Source organism: Aspergillus eucalypticola (genome assembly GCF_003184535.1).
Source record: "Aspergillus eucalypticola CBS 122712 chromosome Unknown BO83scaffold_7, whole genome shotgun sequence".
Classification (NCBI taxonomy): domain Eukaryota; kingdom Fungi; phylum Ascomycota; class Eurotiomycetes; order Eurotiales; family Aspergillaceae; genus Aspergillus; species Aspergillus eucalypticola.
Window position 1 is genome coordinate 774,056 of NW_020290281.1, and position 24,767 is coordinate 798,822.

General features: G+C 49.7%; 7 protein-coding genes and 1 non-coding gene across 8 annotated transcripts; 6 read left to right on the plus strand and 2 right to left on the minus strand.

The window, feature by feature from the left end:
- Positions 1 to 480: 480 nt before the first annotated feature.
- BO83DRAFT_334280 (alpha-galactosidase D) lies at positions 481 to 2,839 on the plus strand (the record flags this gene model as incomplete). Its single annotated transcript, XM_025528370.1, has 5 exons — positions 481 to 584; positions 634 to 932; positions 988 to 1,044; positions 1,095 to 1,893; positions 1,938 to 2,839. The coding sequence occupies 5 exons, from the start codon at positions 481 to 483 to the stop codon at positions 2,659 to 2,661; spliced, it is 1,983 nt and encodes a 660-aa protein (XP_025390219.1). The 3' UTR covers positions 2,662 to 2,839.
- Positions 2,840 to 3,953: 1,114 nt separating this feature from the next.
- Positions 3,954 to 6,139, plus strand: BO83DRAFT_376838 (beta-glucosidase). The gene has a single exon (XM_025530830.1). It carries the CDS (start codon positions 4,052 to 4,054, stop codon positions 6,125 to 6,127), a length of 2,076 nt encoding a protein of 691 aa, XP_025390220.1. The 5' UTR covers positions 3,954 to 4,051; the 3' UTR covers positions 6,128 to 6,139.
- Positions 6,140 to 6,628: 489 nt separating this feature from the next.
- Positions 6,629 to 8,194, minus strand: BO83DRAFT_227472 (Rieske [2Fe-2S] domain protein). Its single transcript, XM_025526870.1, has one exon. It carries the CDS (start codon positions 8,145 to 8,147, stop codon positions 6,756 to 6,758), a length of 1,392 nt encoding a protein of 463 aa, XP_025390221.1. The 5' UTR covers positions 8,148 to 8,194; the 3' UTR covers positions 6,629 to 6,755.
- Positions 8,195 to 8,508: 314 nt separating this feature from the next.
- Positions 8,509 to 8,590, minus strand: BO83DRAFT_t108. Its single transcript has one exon. It is a non-coding gene; the product is annotated as a tRNA-Gly (tRNA).
- A 764-nt stretch (positions 8,591 to 9,354) lies between these two features.
- BO83DRAFT_415734 (putative DEAD/DEAH box helicase) lies at positions 9,355 to 15,401 on the plus strand. Its single transcript, XM_025534657.1, has 4 exons — positions 9,355 to 9,484; positions 9,565 to 10,225; positions 10,275 to 12,106; positions 12,166 to 15,401. The coding sequence occupies exons 1-4, from the start codon at positions 9,456 to 9,458 to the stop codon at positions 15,269 to 15,271; spliced, it is 5,628 nt and encodes a 1,875-aa protein (XP_025390222.1). The 5' UTR covers positions 9,355 to 9,455; the 3' UTR covers positions 15,272 to 15,401.
- A 1,975-nt stretch (positions 15,402 to 17,376) lies between these two features.
- On the plus strand, positions 17,377 to 21,826 carry BO83DRAFT_406886 (phosphate:H+ symporter; the record flags this gene model as incomplete). Its single annotated transcript, XM_025533911.1, has 7 exons — positions 17,377 to 17,632; positions 17,680 to 18,512; positions 18,559 to 19,125; positions 20,020 to 20,573; positions 20,617 to 20,796; positions 20,899 to 21,116; positions 21,159 to 21,826. The coding sequence occupies 7 exons, from the start codon at positions 17,377 to 17,379 to the stop codon at positions 21,824 to 21,826; spliced, it is 3,276 nt and encodes a 1,091-aa protein (XP_025390223.1).
- A 72-nt stretch (positions 21,827 to 21,898) lies between these two features.
- Positions 21,899 to 23,318, plus strand: BO83DRAFT_376842 (uncharacterized protein). Its single transcript, XM_025530831.1, has one exon. It carries the CDS (start codon positions 22,216 to 22,218, stop codon positions 23,143 to 23,145), a length of 930 nt encoding a protein of 309 aa, XP_025390224.1. The 5' UTR covers positions 21,899 to 22,215; the 3' UTR covers positions 23,146 to 23,318.
- Positions 23,319 to 24,130: 812 nt separating this feature from the next.
- BO83DRAFT_425298 (uncharacterized protein) lies at positions 24,131 to 24,601 on the plus strand (the record flags this gene model as incomplete). Its single annotated transcript, XM_025535204.1, has 1 exon — positions 24,131 to 24,601. One exon carries the CDS (start codon positions 24,131 to 24,133, stop codon positions 24,599 to 24,601), a length of 471 nt encoding a protein of 156 aa, XP_025390225.1.
- Between the last annotated feature and the right edge of the window lie 166 nt (positions 24,602 to 24,767).

Consider the following 24,767-nt stretch of genomic DNA (forward strand, 5'->3'; position numbering starts at 1 on the left):
AAATTGCTGAAGGGGGATTTAGTAGCATTCTTCAGGTCATGTTCAAGGGTGTAACGTCAGAGAAGCTCGTGTTCCGGTGCAAGATAAAATGCAGGAATTGTATGGAATGAGGGAGGTGATCATTCCGGCTGCGTATTTGGCAATGAACAACTGACGAATCTAAGAGAATTATGCAAAAGATCAATGCGGGTTTAATCAAAAACTCGAACATTGAGGTTGAGCATTTGTGGTGCTCAATGATCTCCCGATTGACCATCACAATCCTTGAAGAGCAGAATTGCTCAAGACTGTTCGAAGCTGTGAGCTGATGTCATGAATTTGTGTTCCCGGCTAATTAAATAGAAATGCATTATGTCCGAGTCTTCAGGCCGAGAGCATCGGTTAAATGCGTAAATACAAATAGTCTGCAGACGCACCCCGCACTTGACGCATTTCATGGTCCAGCGCCTTTAGTACTAACAGCCGGGCCTGGGAATCATGATGTTGCTTCACTTCATGGCATATGCTGCACTGAGCAGTGTAGTAACCGCTACATCCCTACACCCACGGCTGCAAGATGGCTTAGCATTGACACCACAAATGGGGTAGGCTGACCACGCCTTGACCATGTACAGGACTAATACCATTGGCCAGGTGGAACACATACAATCACTACTCGTGCTCCCCAAACGAGACCATCGTTCGGTCCAATGCACAAGCATTGGTTGACCTAGGCTTATCATCACTTGGATATCGCTATGTCACGACAGACTGCGGTTGGACGGTCGCAGACCGACTGCCTGACGGATCCTTGACCTGGAATGAAACCCTGTTTCCTCAAGGATTCCCTGCTATGGGTGACTTCCTCCATGACTTGGACCTCTTATTCGGCGTGTACCAAGATTCTGGAATTCTGTTATGCGGAAGTCCGCCGAATGAGACAGGAAGCCTGTGTATGCCAACAATCAAGGCCAAATGCGAGAGCGAATTGCTAATCGAGCACCGTAGATCACGAAGCGCAAGATGCCAGGACATTTGCCTCGTGGAATGTTGACTCTCTCAAATGTATGTCCATAGTATTCTGCTTGAGTCCACATTCTAATGGGGCTACCTAGACGACAACTGCTACTCTGACGCCGCAACTAACTACCCCGACGTAAACTACGCCCCCAGCACCTCTCCGGAACCCAGATTTGCCAACATGTCTCATGCGTTATCGCAGCAAAATCGAACCATTCTATTCCAGATCTGCGAATGGGGGATTAGCTTCCCCGCAGGTTGGGCCCCTGCTCTCGGTCATTCTTGGCGGATTGGCAACGACATCATCCCTGCCTGGCGGACCATTTACCGCATAATAAACCAGGCAGCTCCACAAACGGATTTTGCTGGTCCAGGGCAATGGCCCGACCTCGACATGCTCGAAGTGGGGAATAATATATTTTCTCTCCCGGAGGAACAGACCCATTTCTCTCTCTGGGCCGTTCTCAAGAGCCCGCTGATTATTGGCGCTGCACTGAAGGACGAGCTCACTGCTATCAATGACGCGTCACTAGCAGTCCTCAAACAGAAGGACGTGATAGCATTCAATCAGGATGCACTAGGGAAGAGTGCGAGTCTACGCCGGCGCTGGACCGAAGAGGGTTATGAGGTATGGAGTGGGCCGCTATCAAACGGACGGACAGTCGCTGCAGTCATCAATTGGCGCAACGAAAGCAGGGATCTGACTTTGGATTTGCCGGACATTGGGCTCCAACATGCAGGGACCGTGAAGAACATATGGGACGGTACTACTGCGCAGGATGTGCTCACTTCGTACACGGCGACAGTAGCCGGTCATGGCACGATGTTGCTCGAACTTCAGAATACGACTGCGGTCGGAGTGTATCCGCGAGGAATTTTCGGGGAGACTTCTGGGTATGTCCATCCTCGTCTTGACATGTATGTTTCTGACTTGTTAGGCAAACGGCAACATTCGAAAACATTTACGCCGTGACAACCAGTTCCAAGTACACAGTTAGCGTCTACTTCTCGCAGCCAGCTTCTTCAGCAGAAACCATCACCATCGGATCAAATGCCAACCAGAGTATAATATCCGCACAGGTCCCCGCATCATCGACGCTAGTCTCCGCGAAAATCCCACTTACTGCCGGCTCCTCCAACACAATTACCATCAACACCTCCATACCCATTGACGCCATTCACATCACTGCTCCGAATGGAACGTACTACCCTTGCACAAACTTTACCCTCGCCGGGTCTACTACACTGACTACCTGTGGGAGCGGTTATTGTCAACCGGTTGGCTCAAAGATTGGCTACATCAGTCCCAGCGGCACAGCCAAAGCAACGATTTCCGCGACGACGAGTGGGAGCAAGTATCTGGAAATTGACTGGATTAACAACGAGATTGCCTTCGACTCGTCCTGGGGCTGGGGATCCAACTCTCGGAACTTGACCCTGACGGTAAACAGTGAGGATCCGGTGCGGATCGAAGTGCCGCTGAGCGGAAGACATAGCGAGCTGTTCGGTCCGGGGTTGGGATGGTGGGATACTGCAACCTTAGGACTACTGACTAGTGGCTGGAAGGAAGGGCTAAACGAGGTGGTAGTTGGGAATGTGGGGGGTGACGAAGGATTCCAATCTTACGGGGCCGATCTTGTGGGAATCCGGGTGTTGGATTAGAAGGGATGGGAGAGTACAGTAGCAATCGTAGAGCATCTTCATCCATCACAGGCCCTGGTAGATGAAGAGGAAGAAAGAAGAAGCTGTTCTTTAATCACCTGATCGTGGGCACGGGATGCGCGAGTTCGGGGAAGAGCGGGACACAGCCAGCTTTTCTTCCCATCCTTTTTCCTCTTTCTCTTCCATCTATCTACCACCAAGCTTCTCCCCGGGGTATTTCCAGTCGGAATCGAATCCAATTGTCGGCCCCCACGAGGGAAGATACATACTCCGAATAGTCTTCAACTCCCCTTAATTCAGTTAGTCATTCATTTGTCATGTCATGCGGCATGTTTGTCTCCCCAGTCCCCACCCTACTTCTCGTGCCTGGGGAGAATGACATCGTTCTGGGGAAACGTGAGAAGCGAATAAGGTTCCGCAGTCATTAAGAAGACCATGGCACAAACGGCCTAACTACAGCTAGCTTCACTTGGCGTTCTTGCGAGCCCAACATGATGGTAGTATCTGCCGAAGTTCTGCCGGCATCGTCGTCACGTTTTCCCGTTCTGGGGTGCAGAACGCGGAGGTCTCGCTTATTCCGAGTGTGGAGTCCCCGCAATTCAACGCTCCATACTCATGCCACCGACTTCGTGGAGCCGAACAGGGGACCGAAGTCGGCCACGCGACTTGTTCACCATACGAGCTATCCCCACGGATGTCGCTCGCTGTGCAACACCTAATTGGCTATGATTCCGAGATTGGCCCGGAACCCTATGCCATTCATTCTTCCGGGTTCTTGTGCGGTCCATGCCGCCGTCATTCTGCCTCAGTCATTGCCGAGTGTTCACGAAGCCATGGCCGTATTTGTGGATGGAATGGGCTTGGCTCATGGTGGACTTTGGAGCGAACAATTGAGTGTTTGGATCTTGCGCCGTGGGTATATAAGGACCCAGATATTCGCCTAGGATGTCTCTTAACTCGCCATCAAGGAAATCCTCCGCAGCAACTTTGAGAAGATGAAGGTGTCGCTCACCCTCTATGCGGCTGCGCTGCAGCTGGCAGATGCCGCTGTAGTCCAGAAGCGAACAGTCGACGTTGCTGAGCTAGAGCACTACTGGTCCTATGGACGCTCAGAACCTGTCTATCCCACCCGTAAGTCATCCTGACCTGCTAGTCATGATCAAATCTAATCCAGCCATTAGCCGAAATCAGTGGATCGGGTGATTGGGAAGAGGCGTTCACTAAAGCCAAGTCTCTTGTGGCACAGATGACCGACGATGAGAAGAATAACATCACCTATGGTTATACGTCTACGACAAACGGTTGCTCTGGAATGTCTGGTGGTGTCCCCCGACTGGGGTACCCAGGGATGTGTCTTCAAGATGCAGCGAGCGGTGTGCGGGGAACTGACATGGTCAACGCTTACGCCTCGGGTCTCCATATCGGGGCTTCGTGGAACCGTGACCTCGCCTATGAGCACGCACATTATATGGGTGCAGAGTTCAAGCGCAAGGGAGCGAATGTTGCTCTTGGACCCGTTGTAGGCCCGTTGGGCCGCATGGCGCGAGGTGGTCGCAATTGGGAAGGATACAGTAATGACCCCTACCTCTCTGGTTCCCTCGTTCAGAACACCATCCGTGGTCTTCAGGAGTCCGTCATTGCCTGCGTCAAGCATTTCATCGGAAATGAACAGGAGACGAACCGCAACACGCCCCAACTACTGGAAGACAGCTATAACCAGTCTGTCTCCTCCAATATTGATGACAAAACTATCCACGAGCTTTACTTGTGGCCCTTCCAGGATGCAGTCAAAGCTGGTGCAGGTGCCGTCATGTGCAGCTACAATCGCATCAACAACAGCTATGGATGTCAAAACAGCAAGAACTTGAATGGTCTGCTGAAGGGTGAACTGGGATTCCAAGGGTTTGTCGTCTCTGACTGGAGTGCCCAGCATTCGGGTATTGCCAGTGCAGCGGCAGGTCTCGATATGGTCATGCCTGACTCAGTCTATTGGGAAAATGGCAATCTATCGTTGGCTGTCCGTAATGGATCGCTCTCGTCTACGCGTCTCGATGACATGGCAACTCGCATCGTCGCTGCATGGTACAAGTATGCAGAGCTAGAAGACCCCGGCTTTGGCATGCCCATCAGCCTGCTGGAAACCCATGAGCCAGTTGATGCTCGTGACCCTGCCTCCAAGGCCACCATTCTCCAGGAGGCTATCGAAGGCCACGTCCTTGTCAAAAACACTGACAATGCCTTGCCTCTGAAGGAGCCCAAGATCCTATCACTTTTTGGTTATGATGCCATCGCCGCGCAACGCAATACCATGGATGACCTTTCCTGGAGTCTCTGGACCATGGGCCTCGATAACACTCTAAGTTATCCTAACGGCACCGCCGTGGACCCCTCTCACCTTAAATACATGTTTCTCTCTAGCACCAACCCCTCTGAAAATGGCCCTGGTGTGGCCTTGAATGGTACCATGATCTCCGGGGGTGGCTCGGGCTCCAGCACCCCATCCTACATCGACGCTCCCTTCGATGCCTTCCAACGTCAGGCCTACGAAGACAACACTTTCCTTGCCTGGGACTTTGCCTCTCAGTCTCCAGTTGTGAACCCGGCTAGTGAAGCGTGTCTTGTCTTCATTAATGAAGCCGCAGCTGAAGGTTGGGACCGTCCGTACGTGGCCGACCCCTACTCCGACACTCTGGTCGAGAACGTCGCCTCCCAATGCAATAACACAATGGTGATCATCCACAACGCTGGTATCCGTCTCGTCGACCGCTGGGTCGACAACCCCAACATCACTGCCGTCATCTACGGTCATCTCCCCGGCCAAGACAGCGGTCGCGCCCTCGTCGAGATCATGTACGGCAAGCAATCCCCCTCTGGCCGTCTTCCCTACACCGTCGCCAAGAACGCCTCTGACTACGGTGCTCTCCTGAGCCCTGTCGTTCCTTCCGGAACTAAGGACTTGTACTACCCGCAGGACAACTTCACCGAGGGTGTCTATATCGACTACAAGGCCTTCGAGCAGAAGAATATCACCCCTCGCTATGAATTCGGCTACGGTCTCACCTACTCCACCTTCGATTACTCGGGTCTCAAGGTCTCCCTTCACACCGGTGTGAACACTGACTACCTACCTCCCAACTCTACCATCGAGGAAGGCGGTATTCCCTCCCTCTGGGATGTAGTGGCTACGGTTACCTGCTCGGTCGCCAACACTGGATCTGTTGCTGCGGCTGAAGTCGCTCAGCTCTATCTGGGTATCCCCGGTGGCCCAGCGAAGGTCCTCCGTGGTTTCGAGAAGAAGCTTATCCAGCCCGGCCATCACAAGGAGGTCCAATTTGATCTGACGAGACGCGATCTTAGTTCATGGGATGTAGTGAACCAAGCTTGGGTTTTGCAGAAGGGTGATTATTCGGTTTATGTGGGAAAGAGTGTGCTTGATACCCAGTTGACGGGGACGTTGACGATCTAATGAGCTCACGAGCTTTGACTGTTACGATTAGATGTATAGAAATTCACTTTGAATGTTTTGTTTAAACTTTTGGTCTAATCTATATGGGGTATCTCTTGTAATGATTCTAGTTGTATGGACATGCTTTTGGAGAGGTCGTCATCTCGAAACATAAAATATGCGGGCACTTATGATACTCCTGACAACACGAGTCCCACAAGTACGTACCTGGGGTCATGCACCTTCATGAAGAATGGGGTGGCACAACTCCCTCAGTGTCGCATCACTAAGCAGTTCACGGTGCTTTGCCCCTCACGTAGGGCGCTTCTTGTCATAATTGCTCAGACAGTGACGAGGTGTTCAGAGGGTGTGCCTGAGTATGCCTATCATCGATGATAATGTCTGCAACATCGGATCATGCGACAGAACAGAGATAGATCATCATCCCGATCCTGATGCTCATGTTACTGGCAATCAAAGAGCCTTGGCAAGGGTGTGGGTTGGTGAAGCTTTTGCAAAACTGGCCATGTTTTCTAAAGGAGTGCTCAACCGCCAGGACAGCAAACAAAATGGCAGCGTTTTCCAGTATGGAGGTAGTACCACCCAACGAGCGATCAAGCAGGCTGAACCCCCTCGTACCCCGGAGCGATCAAGCAGGCTGAACCCCCTCGTACCCCGAGAGATTTTCATAGTACCTCTTATCCAGACCAGCCTGCAACCTGGCCTCTGTATTGAACGGTTCTCTCAATGGCCCGCGGAAGTACTTTTGTACATTTCCCCGGAACACCTTGACAGGATCCGTCTCCTCCTGGGCACAAATCCAGGTCAACCAGCGATGACCCGTCGTGACATGGGTAATCTCATCATTGTGGATGATCTCCAACGTGTCCACGCTATCTCCATCTCCGGCCTTGCGGAACTTGTCAATCGTCACTGGATTCACATCCAATCCGCGCGCCTCGTGCACCAACGCAATGATGCTGATCCGGGCGCGCAGATCATGGGCAGTCACGGTCGCAGAGTCCCATAGTCCATGGTGGACCGGAAGGGCACCGAAATACGAGCCAAGTTCCTCGAGCCTTGTACGCAGGAGAGAGAAATGCTTCGCCTCATCATTAGCAACCTTCAACCAGTCGTGGAAAAACGCCCGCGGGAGACCCAGCGCATCCGGCGAGTCCGTCTGGAACTTCGCGAACCGCACACAGATATCGACCGCCAGATCGATTGCCCATTGTTCGATGTTCGCCAGCGCATGCAGCATGTTGATCCTGCTCTTCTGCGTACCACCTCTACCCGGCTTCGGAACTGCCTGTCTGTTCACATCCTTGACGCCATCCCTAGGCGGTAAATCAGGAAGGTCAACACCGTCCCTAGTCCCGATAACCATAGGCTTATCCGTTCCCTCCCGCTCCGTAAACAGTTTGAATAAATGCGCCGTCAACTCGATCTTATGTTCCGGGTTCGAAGTGTTCAAGATATGCGCACACCATTCACACACCGTCGCATCATCATCATCCAGATACCGGATAGGAGCGGTCTCGCTCTCATCCTCACCACCCGCTCCATTCGTCGCCGTCGCACCGTTCACACCCTTGACACTCTTCTTCAATTTCATCTGCTCACTGACAGCCTCCAACTTCGCCAACTCCACTCCCTCCCCCAGTTTCTCAGAGGTATATTCAACAACCACCATATCCTCATCGCTCACATCAACAGGAAACGTGCACGCCTTGATCCCCACACTCGACTCTCCCGTTTCAACATTGAAATCATACGCATGCCACGGACAGGACACAATATACGCCGAATCTTCAATGTCGATAGAGGAGTCTTTCATCGGTCCGCCGGCATGCGGACACTCCGCTTCCATGGCGTAGTAGGACCAGCCGTTGGCGTCATTGCGCGCTCGAGGTTTGTCTTTGGTTTTCGGGGTCTCGATCGTGGGGAGGCGGAAGAGGACGAGGCGTTTGCCGTCGGAGAGGTGTAGGACGTAGCGGGTTTGAGTGAGGGAGGAGAGCGGGGCGAGGCGGACACGCGCCATGGTGGAATATGCCGGTATGTACAGACAGTGTAGGGAATTCGATATCGTGAGGGGTGTTGGTAAAATGCAATAATAATTTCTTGGGATTGGAGGGGCGCGGCCTTTTTCGAGGTCACGTGCGGGTTCTGGATAAGGGTGGGGCACTACCCGTAATGTGGGAGGCGATCGGTCGGACGGACATGTGCCTGAATGAATGACAGGGCGCTGTACTTCATACACAGGACTAAAATTGAGCTGAGCATGAAGGTTACGAGTACTGTTTTTTCATGAAAGGCGATTTATCAGGGTGTAAACCATATTGATCGATTGGTTAGAAGCAGATATGTATGTGGAGCAGGGAGAAAAAAAGAAATCATATTTGTGCGTTAACTGGGAGTCGAACCCAGAGCTCAACCTCACAAGAGGAGTGGAAGGGTTGAATGTTACCGCTACACCATTAACGCTTGTTGTTGAAGGTTTGGGTACTATTTTATCTTATATCGATCACAAGTAGTTTCAGCTTGTTCTATTGCATTTAGAATTAGTAGTCAGCCCTTTGCTATATTCCTGTAAACAACGGCGAATCTGATTCATCTTGCAATTATCATGGTCAGGTATATTATTTCTTTCAACCAATTGGAAATTTGAGCCCCGGTCGTTCCGGCTGTTATTTGACTGTCTCCAAAGCGAATTTCGACTGGAACATTTTATATATATCACCGACTAAATCATCCAACGTTAACACATTAGCTCATCGAAATAGTATCATCATCCATCAAAGTGCTATGTATCGGGTAATCTCATATCAAACTGCCCAGTAACTGCCTAACATGTGATCAGTTGGTGCCCGGCTTGCCCTACGATGCTTGTCCTATTTACACCAACTCCAGTTACGGGATCATCCGGTTGGAAACACCCTAGATTACTTGGTCTGTGTTCTCCTCTTGCACGACTTTCGGGTCTATGGCCCACCCGAACGAGACCACGTCTGGTCTAATAGCCAACGAGTGGCTTCGCATCGTTCTTCCATCGTATCAGTTTGGCGCGCTGCTGAGACCAATGTTCGCGCATGGATACCACACCCCGCATGGCAATGCTAGACCCAACAACAACTAGCAGGGATCAGAGATAGCCCACTGCGAGGCTCGCTCGGAAGGTGCCTACTACGTACAGCCTTGCATGACCTTGCAGTGAATACTATTTATTGGTTGCAATCCTGTACCCCGCCATCACTGATACGCACCTATCTGCCCTTTCGACTTCTTCTTTCCGCGTCCTCACAGCTCTTCTGTTCTACTCCCCCATACACGTCCTGGTTACACCATCGCGATGGCAGATCCACAGAAACTCCTGTCTTGGTAAGTGGCCAATCCAGATATTTCTGACCCGATTTGGTCGTACTCAGTCAAGGACACGTCTGATAACGGTTTCTTTTCAGGTACACTGGACTGTACTCCCGTACCGTCGACCTAGTTGGCGACTATGCAGGCAGTGAGCTCTTCATCATCGAAGGAGACTCACTTCTCTTGCACTGCTTCGCCGACGATCAGCTTGATTTTTCCAATGGCTTTCAGCTGCTTCATGCCACTTACATCGTGGAGCGATTGCTAGCACAGCTTCGACAACGAAACTGCAATTTTCACATCGTCTTCTTCGCGGACAACTCGGGGGCATCTATTCCACCCCATGCTGATGATTCATCGTCGCCGAAGTACCGTCTAGCTCGTGAAGCCATTTTACAGCATCTTCAACAGAATGCTTCTAAAGCCTGTCCTTCCATGCAAGTGAGATGGTTTGATACATACAACTGCCCTGAGTTTGAGGAGTACCTTACTTCGGAGGGGGTGTATTTTATCATGTGTCATGATGGTGCCTTTTCAAGTCCTAGTGGGCATGATAGAGAATTTGGTAAAGCTCTAGAATACCCCGAGAAAGTGCTGTCAGAAGATAGCTCAGACAGTGGATGTGATGAAATGTCCGATAATGCTCTTCCCTCATTTTGGACGAATAAAATTACGCTCAGGTCGATGATACACTGGTTTATCGCACATGGCTTCAATGTCTCTTTGTTGAACAGCTTGGAGTGTCGTGATACCAAGGTGAGCTCAGCGTCTTCATCTGTATTAGACTAAAGCTAACCTGGAATAGGTGTTTACTATGGTTCTAGAGGGCTCCGCAGAACGAGCACGGAATCTTTTCTGCGTGGATTCTGTCAGCCTGGACATTGCGGAGGATACGGAATCAACTGGTTCTGATACAGAAGAGGTGGAATCTGAAACCAATCTGGTGCATTGTCACATCGAAGCTAGCCCCAGTGCTCAAAGACCTTCTCCCACCAGCCCTTTCTCAGTCGAGCCTACTCTACGCAATTTCCCGCGTATCTTGGGCGCCACTGATCACACTCTCACTCAGCGAGAGTGGGCCACAGTTCTAACAGCAAGTGTCCTGCTAACTTCTGACTGCCGCGAAGAGGATGAGATGTTGGGGCTACGTGCTCTGTTAATACACACAATAATTCTGAGTGAGTGCAAACTTGAAAACCGCGTGTATGATTCAAAATACTGTCGTCCTGGTGAATTGTTGCTGGTAAAATATGTTGAAGTATCTCGGAGTGTCATCACATCACAGTTGTGGCATGAGGCTATGAGGGCTAGACCCCTGACCTGTGATGTGGCGGACCTGATTGATGGGCGGTTGTTTCTTGAGATGATGCAATTGCAAACAATCTGTCCGTCTGATCTTGAATGCTCCTTCAGCCAATCAGTCGTGGATAGATTCTCGCTGCTTGCCTCACTAGTGAAAGGCCTATGTGGCGTCGAAATTGCTAGCTTGCAAGTGAGCGACAAGACTAGCGGTAGCAAAGCAAGCAGCAAGAAGAAAACTAGGAAATCGGGCAATGACCAAATTAATAGCCGGACAAAGACAACTGCCGTGCTCCCTTTCAACAACCCCGACTTTGACCGCCATCTCAAGCCGATATCACTTGCCATTGACAAATCTGCTGCTGGGAAGGAGCTTGCAGTGTCGCGAATCTTTGAGGAAATCAGCCACTGGCATAATCATCACAAACCGCTAGGTCAACCGAAGGCAATTCCTCTTCCAAAGTCGCTTCTTCGCCGTAACCAGAAGTTCATGGCTGAAACTGAGCAGTATGCTGCCAGTCTCACAGATGCGAAACGAGAGTCAATTTTTGTAAAGACTAAGGCAAACCTCAAGGTCTTGTCAAAAAAAACCCCGGCTCCTGAGGCTACGGAGAGAGACAGGACCTCTCGTTCCACGAAAAATGGCCCAAAACAGACTAGACACCCAAAGACCAGCGCATCTGCGTCGGTTAAAGCAGATCCAGAACTTCACTTCCAGGAACAGCGGGGCAAAATCCTTGAAAAACAATTAGAAGCATGGAAAATTAAACGCCATGATATCGAGCATGCCGACAATCTGGTCCAGAGATATCAAGATGCTTCCGAGTATCTCCACAGCTTAAAGAGAAAGGGTGACTGTCTGATAGAGCTAGACATACTCGCTTATCTCATAATGACCCTAACGCAGCTGTGGAAAACCAAGGGCGAAACAGAGAAGAACAAGCCTATGGGGATAGTGGCACTCATATGGTTCCTGATTCTTAAGATCTCAAAGGCGAAGCAAGGCATTACGGTCGGCATTCGATGCTTTGTTGAAGAAACTATCAAAGCGCTCAATTTTCCACGTATTGACATCCCCTGTCACAGTTCAGGAAAAGCTACGCCCTCATTCACACTAATACCTTCGCAGCACGCCAACTTGCAAACGGGCTTGTCACCAGTTGAGTTTCAGCTGGTTCATGCGGGGCCATACTTCGATAGAAATATGGAATCGGCACCGGATCCTCGTGTTCATGACTTCGAACCTGATCGGTGGCAGAGAGAGATCTTGGACCAAATCGACGCTAAAGCAAGTCTTTTTGTAGTCGCTCCAACCAGTGCAGGGAAGACTTTTATATCGTAAGTGTCATATGGCAGCCTATAACAATGTGTGCTTCAAAGTTCTGACTATAGAATAGATTCTATGCTATGAAACAGGTTCTCGAGAGCAGTGACGATGGGGTCTTGGTATACGTCGCCCCAACTAAAGCACTCGTCAATCAGATCGCCGCCGAGGTCCAAGCAAGATTCAGTAAGCGTTACAAACACGATGGGAATTCTGTCTGGGCTATTCATACACGTGATTACCGCATCAACAACCCAACGAGCTGTCAGATCTTGATCACAGTGCCACACATCCTTCAGATTATGCTGCTTGCTCCGTCAAACGCGAAAAAGTGGGCGTCTCGCATTCAGCGTATCATTTTCGATGAAATCCACTGCATTGGTCAATCAGATGATGGTGTGGTATGGGAGCAATTGCTTCTTCTTGCACCTTGCCCTATCATTGCACTTTCCGCGACGGTCGGTAATCCCGAAGAATTCAGCAACTGGCTGAGGTTGACTCAGAATGCAAATGGCCATGAACTGAAAATGATTGAACACAAAACGAGATGGTCGGATCTAAGAAAGTTTCAATACAAACCTCCATCCAGTTTCATCTTTAACGGGCTATCAAATGTCACTCATCTAGCTGCACTCGGCCTCGATGCTTGTCCAAGCATGTCCTTTATACATCCTGTGGCAAGCCTGACCAACCGATCTCGTGGATTCCCGGACGATCTAACGCTGGAGCCGCGTGATTGTTGGACACTTTGGAAGGCCATGGACAAGTATAAAACAGCAGATTATCCCCTTGATAAAGCGTTGGATCCGTCAAACGCACTGCCAGGTGTCATATCCAAAGCCAACATATTGGAGTGGGAGGCCAAGCTGAAGCTGGTACTGAAACATTGGATGAACATCTCAGACTCTCCATTCGATGATGTCGTGAAGGAACTCTCACGAGGAAGCTATGTCAACAAGAACGACAACGTGCAGGTATCGTCTGGCGAACTCGGCCAGTCAGATGAGCCCCGCGCAGTGAATAACAAACTTCTCAGTACAACACTGCCCCTGATCTGTTCTCTCCATAACCAAGACGCCATACCAGCTATTTTCTTTAACTATGATCGAAGTGAGTGTGAGAGGATGTGTCAGCATATTCTTGATGAACTGGAACAGTCCGAGGCCCGGTGGAAGTCTTCAAGTACAAGCTGGGCGAACAAGATTAGTGAGTGGGAAAGGTGGAAGAAGTCGGAAGGAAAGCGCTCCAAACAAAAGCAACCTGTCAAAGGGAAAAGTCGATCTGGAGACAGAGATGAAAAAATGTCCAGAGCAGAACAGATGCGTGAGACTGCGTCTGCAGAGTCGAGTTGGCACGCACTGTTTGACCCAGAAGAGCCAATATCGAGGTTTTCCCTAGCTGATGGAAAGAAGCTGGCGGGTTCTAAGTTTGAGGAACATGCCCAAGAACTGCGGAAACGGCAGGTCTCTCCTCGGTTGATTGATGCTATGAAGCGTGGGATCGGTGTCCATCACGCTGGTATGAATCGCAAGTACCGACAGGTTTGTGAGATGCTCTTCCGCAGGGGCTACCTCCGGGTTGTCATCGCCACAGGTACATTGGCTCTTGGTATCAATATGCCATGCAAAACCGTCGTCTTCGCCGGTGATTCTGTCTTTTTAACGGCGCTTGGATTTCGGCAAGCAGCTGGTCGAGCTGGACGCCGAGGCTTCGACTTCCTAGGCAACGTGGTCTTTCAGTGTATTCCGGATTCCAAGATTCACCGTCTACTCAGCTCGAAGCTTCCAAGCTTGAATGGCCATTTTCCGTTGTCTACCACTTTAGTACTACGACTTTTTATTCTGCTTCAGCAGTCTAATCGGTCTGATTTTGCCGTCCAAGCCATCGACTCAATCCTTTCATGCCCACGGATTTACCTGGGAGGGCCGGAGGCCAAACATACTGTTCTCCATCATCTGCGGTTTTCGATCGAATACCTCCGTCGCAATCAGCTCCTCGACGCTAGCGGTGTTCCTCTCAATTTTTCGGGCACCATATCGCATTTGTACTATACCGAAAATTCGAGCTTTGCATTCCATGCGCTCCTCAACGGTGGATACTTTCACCGACTGTGCAAGAATATCGGCAAGAGACCCAAAGAAACTCTACTCACATTGATGCTTGTTATGTCGCACTTATTCGGTCGCAAGTATCTACCTCCAGTTGCCCTTGAGAACCTCCGAACCTCTGAGAAGAAATCCCCATCTGCTGTGATTCTTCCAAGTCTTCCGAAGAAGGCAGCTAGTATCTTGCGCAGTCATAACGAGAAGACTCAAGATATTTACACATCTTATGTGACCACCTTTGTTGAGCAGCACATCATAGATCCAGGCTGTTTTCTCCCGCTGACAGGAATGAAGTGCGGTGGCGACAAATCTCCGGAGGGGATCAGCCACACACTGCCCGTTCATCCTCCGACCCGAGTCACATCGCCATTCGCTGCACTGTCAGGTCATGGCGATAAATGGCGGAGTATATCTGACCTCTGTAAAAAGGTCCGCAGCGGTGTCTGGCTAGAACAGGCAGTGGTGCCGTATGTGGGGCTTTACCCGGAAGAGGGCAAACTTCCACTCAATGCATATCTATATGATTTCTTCAAACACGGGAATGTGAAAGCCCTGGAGAAGGGAAACATGATCCGCAAGGGTGATGTTTGGTTTCTCCTGAACGACTTTTCCCTGATCCTTGCCACCATTGTCACTAGTTTCGAGAACTATCTCAAGCTGTCCCCGAACATAAACATTGACCTGGATCTGTTGGATGTGGCCGGTAGCGGTGACGTGCATGAGATTGACTCGGACGATAATGCTTATGCTGCAAACGATCCCCTTCCAGGGAAAGCCGCGAAATCAGCCAATTTACCCCGGGTCCGGATGCAAGCCCCAACCAAGCCTCCGCTCACTTCGGCATCCGCCAATCCAAAGAAAGCGAAGGTAGCGGACAGCTGGGAAGATGAGTTGAGTAACGATGAAGAAAGTGAGAATAAGGTACCCGAGAGAGATGAAAATGCAAAGGCGACTAACTATCCCACTTCCTCCACTTTACCGAGTGATATTGAGAATGGATTTTTGCAAGTCTTGAAGGCGTTCAGAATGCTTCAAGCTGAGTTCAATGAGAAGTTCAAGGCCATGTGGGCATAAACAGCGAGTAGGCTTGGGGCATACCAGGAAGAGGTGGGTTAAAATGTAGTTAGATATGTGTGATTCTTCTGTCCTTTCATAATGTCTTTGATGCGACCAGTCGGAATAGTCGGTAAGATGAAGGTTTCCTAGCTAGATTACAGCAGATACAAAAAGCAATCAACAAAACATTATCATATTATCCCGACACCGACTAAATACAAAAATACCAATAAATCCAATCTTATCCCATCCATCCAGATATACCAGCACAGCAGGTACTTGAATAATTATATCGTGGTCAACAAAGAACCCTATTCATGTACAAAATCCACAATTAGCTCTCTATCCTCCTTCCATAAAACAAGTACCCCAGGTATGTAAAAGTCACTCACCTCAAATAAACTACTTAAGCCTTGAAGTGGATACCAGCACCGGCACCGAGACCAGCGTTGGCAGCGACCTCAGCAGCGGCGTTAGCGGCAGCGTTGGCACCGAAACCGATCTCGAAGGGAGCCGGGGCGGGAGCAGGGTTAGCAGCAACGAAGGAGGCCAGGAAGGCAGTGGCGAAAGCGGTGATGAGAGTGAACTGCATTTTGACTGAGTTTACTGTGTTTCTGTGATGTGTTTGTTAGATGACTGTACAATTATTTTTAAGACTGAGAGATTAGGAGAGAGAGAAGTACACACCCTAACGAGGGAATGTATATAGAACGAGAGAAAGATGGATGGATGGGTGAAGGAAGGATTGCTAGTTGCTTGAGAATGCTGGATTGAAAACAGAAGATCTGAGCAGGAATCAAGGACGATTTTATACCTTTTTTCCCTCCTCGCTTGAAGGCGTGAGAATTCAATTCACAGTATAAGTTAGTATGTAGAAGGGTACTAGGTAGGGGTCAGGGGTGTGCGTGCGTCTGAGATCTGATACCGCGGACTGGAGCTTATGGTTCAACATCCGGAAAGGATCGACTTACTTCTCGATTTAAATGTCGGGAAACGTGATCGGAGGACAGTCCTAGTCTATACTGTGGTAGACAGAAGGGGGAGGGGTGGTCGGGTGATCTGCTTGAGTTGAACCGTTCGACTCAATTTTGAGGTTCCGAGGTACTACCCTAAATCATGATTATACTGGGCCTGGCTTGATTTGTCTTTGTACCCGGAGATTCATCCATATTTAAACTGATTGACTAGACATCTATAGTAATACTTGCGAAAGGGACTGGAAAAGAAGAAGAAAACAAAACTCATGAACGGGTGTTCTTGTCTCGCTTTCTATCTGTAACCTCCGTTGGAACATGATGGAGTGGTCGGTTCTCTTCCGAGGGTTCCAGCCAGACTTGGATGCGACGCCGGTGTCGATCTTGCGGCTGGGATGAAACGCTTCCGCAATTCTATTTTTACTTGCCTTCTTCATTAGCATTGCTCTATTTAACTAATTCTGGGATGATTAGGTTGAATTGGGTTTATGCATCAACGTTATGCACATTGTCATGTGCCGAGGTTGTTTCCAGACAGGTGCTCGGTCCATCGCTGGGATTGTAGCTTTCCTGGCTGATAGGAGGGATCGACAGTTGCTGCTGTCACTTAATTACAGAAGGTTTGGGTAATGCATAGAATTGCTGATTTTTGATGCTTTCTTTGCATACTGCTATGAACGGCTTCAGGGTTGTTTTGCATGTGCTAACAATATGCACTTCGGGCAAATCGCCTATTGAGCCGTGCTCAAAGGTTTCAGACACAGACATATGAAAGTATTTAGTACTAGCTATATCCAATCAGCCAGTAGGGAGAGATATTCCCAGCACCGTCAATCGGTGGATCAACATAGAAGCTGAGACCTCCAGCCTCCTGACGAGTGGATGGGTGAGTTTCATTATAGTCAGGTCGGAATACACACAGCACGGGCCATGGATAAATCAGAACTTGGTAACTATCTCCGACTGCTCTCTCTGCATCAGTGGTATGGCTATATCCAACTACGGAGTATAGTGTAGAACCCTTGGTTTGACTGCAGGAAAGTCGATCGGGGATAGTAGATTAGTAATTACCGGTCGGCACGATCTGCAATCAGCGGCATCCGAAAATGAAACAACATCCTTGAACTTCTTGCATTCCGTGGGGTCAATATGGCTGGCAGTGGGTCGGACGCAGCTTTTGCGTACCATGAGCCAAGTATCTCGACTCTTCTCAATCAGGCTGGACTCTTGGTGGTCTTGAACCTCATCAATGTCTGTCTCGATAAGCTACTGTACTGTGGACTGATCGGTCAACTGTTCGTCGGTATCCTCTGGGGGACCCCCGGGGCAAAATGGCTGGACACGGAGACTGAAAGAGTAATCCAGCAATTGGGCTATATCGGGCTTATCATGCTTGTGTATGAAGGTGAGTCTTTTGGGTACAGGGCAATGATCCATGACTCACTTATGTAGGTGGCCTATCAACTTCAATCAAATCCATGAGAGCCAACCTCCTTATTTCGCTATGTGTTGCCCTCACTGGGATCGGGGTTCCCATGGGCTTATCATTTATCTTGGTGAAGCTGGTTTCCGCCAGCCCCCTTCAGGCCTTCGCTGCAGGCGCATCTCTCAGCGCGACCAGTCTTGGCACCACTTTCACCATATTATCAACCACTAATCTAATCCCGACACGTCTTGGTACTGTCACTACAAGTGCTGCTATGCTAGACGATGTTGTGGGCCTTGTCATGGTTCAAATCATCTCAAATCTCGGCGGTGGTACCTCTTCGTTCAACGCCGTCACTGTGGTCCGACCCTTGTTTGTCTCTATCGGCTTTGCATTAGGTGTATTCATCCTATGCGCATTCTGTCTGAAGCCGATTCTGCGAAAGGCTCTCACCATGAGAGATGATCTGCCGCAATTTATGGGATCTATGCAATTTGCTTTCCTTGCACAGACATCTATGCTGGTGGGGCTTGTTGCGGGCGCTACCTATGCAGGGACCTCCAGCCTATTCGCTGCCTATCTTGCGGGTGTGATCATTTCTTGGTTTGATGGATTGGCTGCTGATAGTTATATTCTGAACACTAACACGGATCGCGACGTTTCACAGTCCGAGCCTGGCGTGCTAGGTGGGCAGGCTACCTCTGAGCAGTCCACACCTCAGGATCTTCCAAACAGCAATACTCTAAGCATGCCGCAGGAACCTTCATACAATCCAGATAAGAAAGTGCCGAGCGGTATAGAAGTGTATGAAAAGTACTATAAAGAGCCCGTGAATCGGATTTTGATTCCATTGTTCTTCGTAAGTCTTATCCCTGGTGGCTATTATCTACCTCTAACGTGTACAGGCCTCCATCGGATTTGCTATACCTATCACTAAGATGTTCCGCGGAGAAGTTGTATGGCGCGGTATTATTTACGCCATCCTCATGATGTTTGGGAAGATGGTCACCGGCCTATGGCTCGTTCGTTTCTCGCTACCTTCGACAACAACTCTGCTGTTTACTCTTAGGAAATTGTTCTCTTGGGCTCTCTTCTCCTGTACTTCTCGTAAAAGCGAGAACAAGAAAAAGAAGAACTCAAAAAAGAAGAATTCTCGCCCTAGACGCCAATCTGCAGTTCGTACAGAACAGTCTGATCGAAATGCAGATTCTAGAAACTCGGCCGAACACAGGGGAAATTACCAAAATCCCAACCGCAATGAGCCTGTATCTGGAACAGAACCTCAAAACACCCCATCCAATCCCAGCAGTACCCTGTCCCTCCCTCCGAAACCGAAATCACTCTATCCGCCGTTTATCCTCGGACTGGCAATGGTTGCCCGAGGTGAGGTTGGCTATCTCATTGCTTCCCTCGCGGAGAGCCAGGGGATGTTCTCCAGTGGGTCTAATAAGGACGTCTCTGAAAACTATTTGGTAGTCATTTGGGCAATTTCAATCTGCACACTGGTGGGTCCTATTGCTGTGGGGACCATAGTCAAACGAGTGAAAAAGCTGCAACAGAATCGGGGATCTTTAGGCGCGGATCCTTTGGGGGTTTGGGGAATCTAACGCTAGAGAAAAGAATGCAAACTTCAATACAGCTTGAAGAGATGTAATAGAACTAGTATAGTCTATGCGGTGTAGTGTGTCTGATTAGGGGGTTTCTTTGCGTTCGTCACGTGTTAATCCATATTGCTTCGCTGTCTGTCTTTCTCAACAAACCAACGTATCCTACTACTGCTGGTCCATATTATGACTAAAGCTAAACCAGACACGCATGTCCGGATACTAGGATTGCATCTCAACCTGAGCTTCTACCATCTACATAAAAAGTTCGCATCAGGTGCTGTCAGAAGCGGAAGCCATCTTCACATGCATTAATATTTTAGACAAAATGTGGCTTAACTCCATTCAGAAACACTGTAAGATGATGTCTTATGATGTCAGTGCACAGGAGCTTGGAGACTCCCAAATGACTTCGGGCTGAGCTAAAGTTAACCTCAGGTGAGCTACAGGAACTCCAGGCCGTCCGATAGAATTGATCCATGGATGCTTCCTGCCCTGGCAGGATGATAAACCCCACGTGCCCGGTTGACTGGTATTCATCTCCTCCCATATCGGTCTGCCCGAGTGTTGCTGTCACTTCAGACACCACTGACTTCCTTCCTGAAGATGCCAGGTCGAGACAAGTGAATTAGGTAGGAAGCTTGAGGGAGTGTCTGGAATTCGAGAAAAGACATAAGCATGTTGGCACGATTTCCACTCTCCAGCAACCTTCCCACCTTCATGATCTATGCAAACCACTAACACTCTCATAAATTCTTACAGGACCTACCCCTTGTGACGCCTTGTTGGGATGATATGGCCGCTCCTGACACGGCCGCGTTCCCCAACTATAATGTTGACCTTACTCATGTGGAGGACCCCAAAGAGCGTCGTCGATTAGCCCTCGCACGCATCGACGACGCTCCGTTCGGATGGCGTCACGCTCGCGCGGTCGTTGTAGCCGGGGTAGGCTTCTTTACCGACTCCTACGACATCTTCGCCATAAACCTCTGCTCAAGCATGCTTGGTGTTGTCTTTTGGGAACACGCGAGCAACCGCCCTGGCAAGATTCCATACAGCTCGGACACTGCCATCAAGGTCTCCACCTCAGCTGGTACCGTCATCGGCCAGTTGTTCTTTGGATGGTTGGCAGATATTGTCGGTCGGAAACGCATGTACGGGATTGAGCTGATCATCATCATATTAGCTACATTGGCACAGTGCTTGTCCTCGAATTCTCCTGCAGTGTCCATAACGGGCCTTTTGGTCTTCTGGCGTACAGTGATGGGTATCGGTGTTGGTGGTGACTATCCATTATCTTCAATTATCACTTCAGAGTATGTCCTTACTCTTTACAACTGTACTCAGCTAACCCATTAGGTTCGCAAATACAAAGCATAGAGGAGCCATGATGGGAGCCGTCTTTGCCATGCAAGGCTTTGGACAGTTTGCTGCTGCTATTGTCGCGCTGATTGTGACGGTGGGTTTTAGAGGCTCCCTGGAGTCTGCAGCCTCCGTGAGTAAATGCAGTGGAGTCTGTCAGCTGGCCGTGGATAAAATGTGGCGGGTCGTCATTGGGTTCGGAGCGGTTCCGGCTTGTCTCGCGCTTTATTATCGTTTAACTATCCCTGAAACCCCGCGCTACACTTTCGATGTCGCCAGAGATTTACTGAAAGCGGATGAAGATGTTGAAGCTTACATTCTGGGGAAACATGAAGGTCATCCTGACGAGGTCAAACGGGTAGCTGTGCTTCAAAGCGCGAATATCAGACTAGTGACTCCAAAAGCAAGTTGGTCGGACTTTCGTTCGCATTTTACCACTTGGGAGGATGGCAAAGTATTGCTTGGCACTGCAGGCTCGTGGTTCTTCCTTGACGTCGGTCAGTATACTCCACTTTGACTGTAACGCGCTGACTTTATAGCGTTTTACGAACTTGGGCTCAACAATTCCATCATTTTGACAGCCATCGGCTGGAACGGTGGAAGTACTGTGTACGAATACTTCTACCGCAACGCTGTGGGCAACCTGATCTTGATCTGTGCTGGAGCCATTCCAGGATACTGGGTGACGGTTGCAACAGTCGACCGGCTAGGCCGCAAGCCAATCCAGATTACCGGATTTGTGATATTAACTATCATATTTATCATCATCGGGTTCGCGTATGAGCCGCTGAAGAGGTCCGACAACGGATTATTGGCATTGTACGTGGTGGCACAATTCTTCTTCAACTTTGGACCCAACGCCACCACGTTCATTGTGCCAGGGGAGTGCTTCCCTACGCGGTATCGGTCAACTTCGCATGGGATCAGTGCTGCTTCTGGAAAGATCGGTGCCATCATTGCGCAGTGTGTATTCGGGCCGCTGGCGCATCGAGGAGCGAAGGGAGGCGTTAACTCATCCGATACGCCGTGGCTCAATCATGTAATGCAGATATTCGCGCTTTTCATGTTGTGTGGGTGCTTAACCTCGTTACTTATTCCGGAGACGAAGCGTCTGACTCTGGAGTATCTTTCCGGTGAGGAACCTACACCTACACCCATGGTCACAGCCTCTGGACAGGAGCAGGGGCCGAAGCGGGATAGAACGTAGAGGAATGGTGATTGAGATGCGTGCAGGTAATTCTGGGGAGTAATAGCTAGACGGATAGGGAACAAGAGGTCTAACAGGCAATCGCCAGCACGGTAGCATTTGGACAAGAGTATGCGATAAAAAGTGTGCAATATGAATCTTTCCGCAGAAGTAAACTGCGAAGCATTATCTTAGTTCTTCTAAAATCAAATGTGATCAATGTTTGCAATATACACCAAATCAGTAACACAGTAGAAACAGCATAGATAGCATTTTGGAACCTGCGTCAGTATGTTTTCACTCACCACATCCCACCTGTATACTTTTCTCACCTCACCGACCACCTCCCAAAACAGCCTCCCTCATACCAACACCCACACCACCAAATCCAATCCACACACAGAACCAAGATGACTAGCGCCACAAACAACCGTCTAACAACCTCCATCACCACCACCGAAGCCGACCAAATGGCCTCCCTGCATCTCATAGCAGACAGCATCGCTCAACAACGCCAACTCGCCGCCCGCTCCATGCTCACCCACCCAGCCATGCTCTCCTGCCTTACCTTTTCCCTCATCATAACCTACTTCTTCACTCGCGCACTCAGCACCACCTCATCTTCCGGAGAAGGAGACGATACCTGCCCGTACCTTCTACTAATCACCTGGCCCGCCTGCATCATGGTGTATCTCCTCGCCGCAGCACACACGACACATCCGTACCTAGAGAAAGCAGGCCGTACGGGGACCTGGGTGTGGTTGTGGAGGGGAGGGACGAGGTATAAGCATCGGCGGAGAGAGCAATCACGTTCACCATCTCGATCTTCGTCTTCTACATCTAAAGTGGGAGGAGATGATACCCCCGTGCAGAAAGATCACAGCGGAAGATACGAAGAAGACGAGGAAAAAGAAGGAGATGTTATGCTCGTAACGAAATACCAAAACCGGGTGATCGGCACGCTCGTCCTGCGGATCATACACACTGAGGAGGAACTCTGGGGCCATGTGCGGGATGCGGTGGTAAGGGAACAGCTTTATCAGCAGTATACCCCTTCAACTCCAGGAACAGGGTCCTGCCAGCCAGTCGTCGGCGTCATTAGAGCTTGGACTGTGCAGCAACATCTTCGGGGAATCGGGGTGGGGAAGAATCTATTGGAGAATGCGGTTCGGATTTGTCGGGAGCGGGGGGTGAACGGGCCTGTATTTTCGGATTGTCATGCGAATGAGGTGCTCGGGTTGCCGGTTGTGTGTAATGGGGAGTTGCTGAGGAGGGAGAGGTGGGCGAGGGAGGTGTTCGAGAGGGTGAAGAGGGAGGTCGATGATGCAGTTGGTGTTTAAGGGGTGATGGTGCAGGTACCCATGGGGTGATGTGATGTGTGTAGTGCAGTGCAGTGCAGATGCATTACACAATACGGGGTACTTTGCATTTAACCATGAGTATGACGTGAATGTCACAAGGAGACGGATGGAAAGAATGGAATGAATGGAATGGAATGGAATGGATGATGAATAGATCCATAGCATAATACTAAAATCAATCCATCATCGGCTACACTACAAAGAACATTCATGCCACTGCAGTACCCTCCTCACTGAAGAAAAGTACATTACTGTAAGTAACAACTGAAACATCCCCAATCAAACCAAAGCACTCCCCCCAAAAAAACAACAAATCAATGCAGTAATATTCATATTAATTAATGCAAGCATCCAATAACCCCATCCCACCAAAAAAAAAAAAAAAAAAAAAAGAAAACCTAACCTGAACCACGTCACCCGATGGATGAAGGCCAGCTTGGATCCCCTAGACTACGTCGGGTCAGGATTGAACTTTCCCCCCGATCTGGTAATCCCGGGGTGCGATCCCGCATTTCGTCTATTCTGATTTGCTACACCTGAAACCTGCATTGTCTGATGGTCCCGTATTCTAGTCAGTTACGGGGCCTACGGCTGGTATTGCCGTGTATTGCCGCTGATAAATATAGGGTCTGGTGGGTCTGCCAAGGGTCTTGGTGGATCGGCTGGCTTGGGGTCTCCTGTTTGGGATCGTAGCTGTTGGGAAAATCCGGAGGTGAGATATTTATTGATTTATTAGTACCTTTGTTCTCGCTGTTTCTTTCTTTCACCTTTTCTTCCTCTTCCTCACCTACATACCTACATCCAATCCACGCAAACAACACTCGTTTCGTTGTTATCCACATCCACATCCACATCTACAAACAACACTCGTTCCACAAACACACACACACACTCTCTCTCTCTCTCTCTCTCTCTCTCTCTCTCTACTACCAAACCACACCCTCTCCGAGGAGCCAATAGCAAAATGTCCACCACAACCGCCACAGCCACAACCACCGCCAGCACGTGCACCTCCACGGGCAACCTGTACGTCCTCCCCGTGCAAGACGCAGCATGCGCGCTCCCCAACACCAACAACGCGAGCGCCATCATGGACAAATGCTGTTCGCCCGCCAGCCCAACCAAATACGACAACGACTGCGGAATCTACTGTCTGGCACAAGGGCAGGACGTGAAGGAGCTTCTCTCCTGCATTCAGTCCAACGGGGCGGTCGAGGACCCCTTCTGCTCCGGTAACTTGACTGCGACGGCGACGGCGAGCGTGACGGGCACGAAGGCTACGGGATCTTCTACGAAGACGGGGACGAGTACAGGCAGTGCGGCGAGTGAGACGGGATCGTCTGCGGCTGTGCCTATGAAGCAGGTTGGGGTTAGTAAGGTTGGACTGGGCATGTTGGGGATGGTGCTGTGTGGGGCTGTTTTGGGGGGTTTTTAAATTCATGGATTTTGTTGATATGGGGGTGGGGTATGATATGATGGTAGTTGGGGGATGGGTTTCGGGGTTGAATGTATTCTACTATTTTCGATTCGATTCGGTTCGAATTCTATGATTGTAATGTTACTTATGTATCATTGATTTAATTACTATCTCTCTCTCTCTC

Bases quoted from the DNA above. Each gene is read 5' to 3' on its own strand.
- BO83DRAFT_415734 (XM_025534657.1), top strand. From the start codon at position 9,456: ATGGCAGATCCACAGAAACTCCTGTCTTG. The intron at 9,485-9,564 runs GTAAGTGGCCAA...GTTTCTTTTCAG, and splicing joins CCACAGAAACTCCTGTCTTG to GTACACTGGACTGTACTCCC. The intron at 12,107-12,165 runs GTAAGTGTCATA...ACTATAGAATAG, and splicing joins GCAGGGAAGACTTTTATATC to ATTCTATGCTATGAAACAGG.
- BO83DRAFT_376838 (XM_025530830.1), top strand. From the start codon at position 4,052: ATGGTCAACGCTTACGCCTCGGGTCTCCATATCGGGGCTTCGTGGAAC.
- BO83DRAFT_376842 (XM_025530831.1), top strand. From the start codon at position 22,216: ATGACTAGCGCCACAAACAACCGTCTAACAACCTCCATCACCACCACC.
- BO83DRAFT_227472 (XM_025526870.1), bottom strand. From the start codon at position 8,147: ATGGCGCGTGTCCGCCTCGCCCCGCTCTCCTCCCTCACTCAAACCCGC.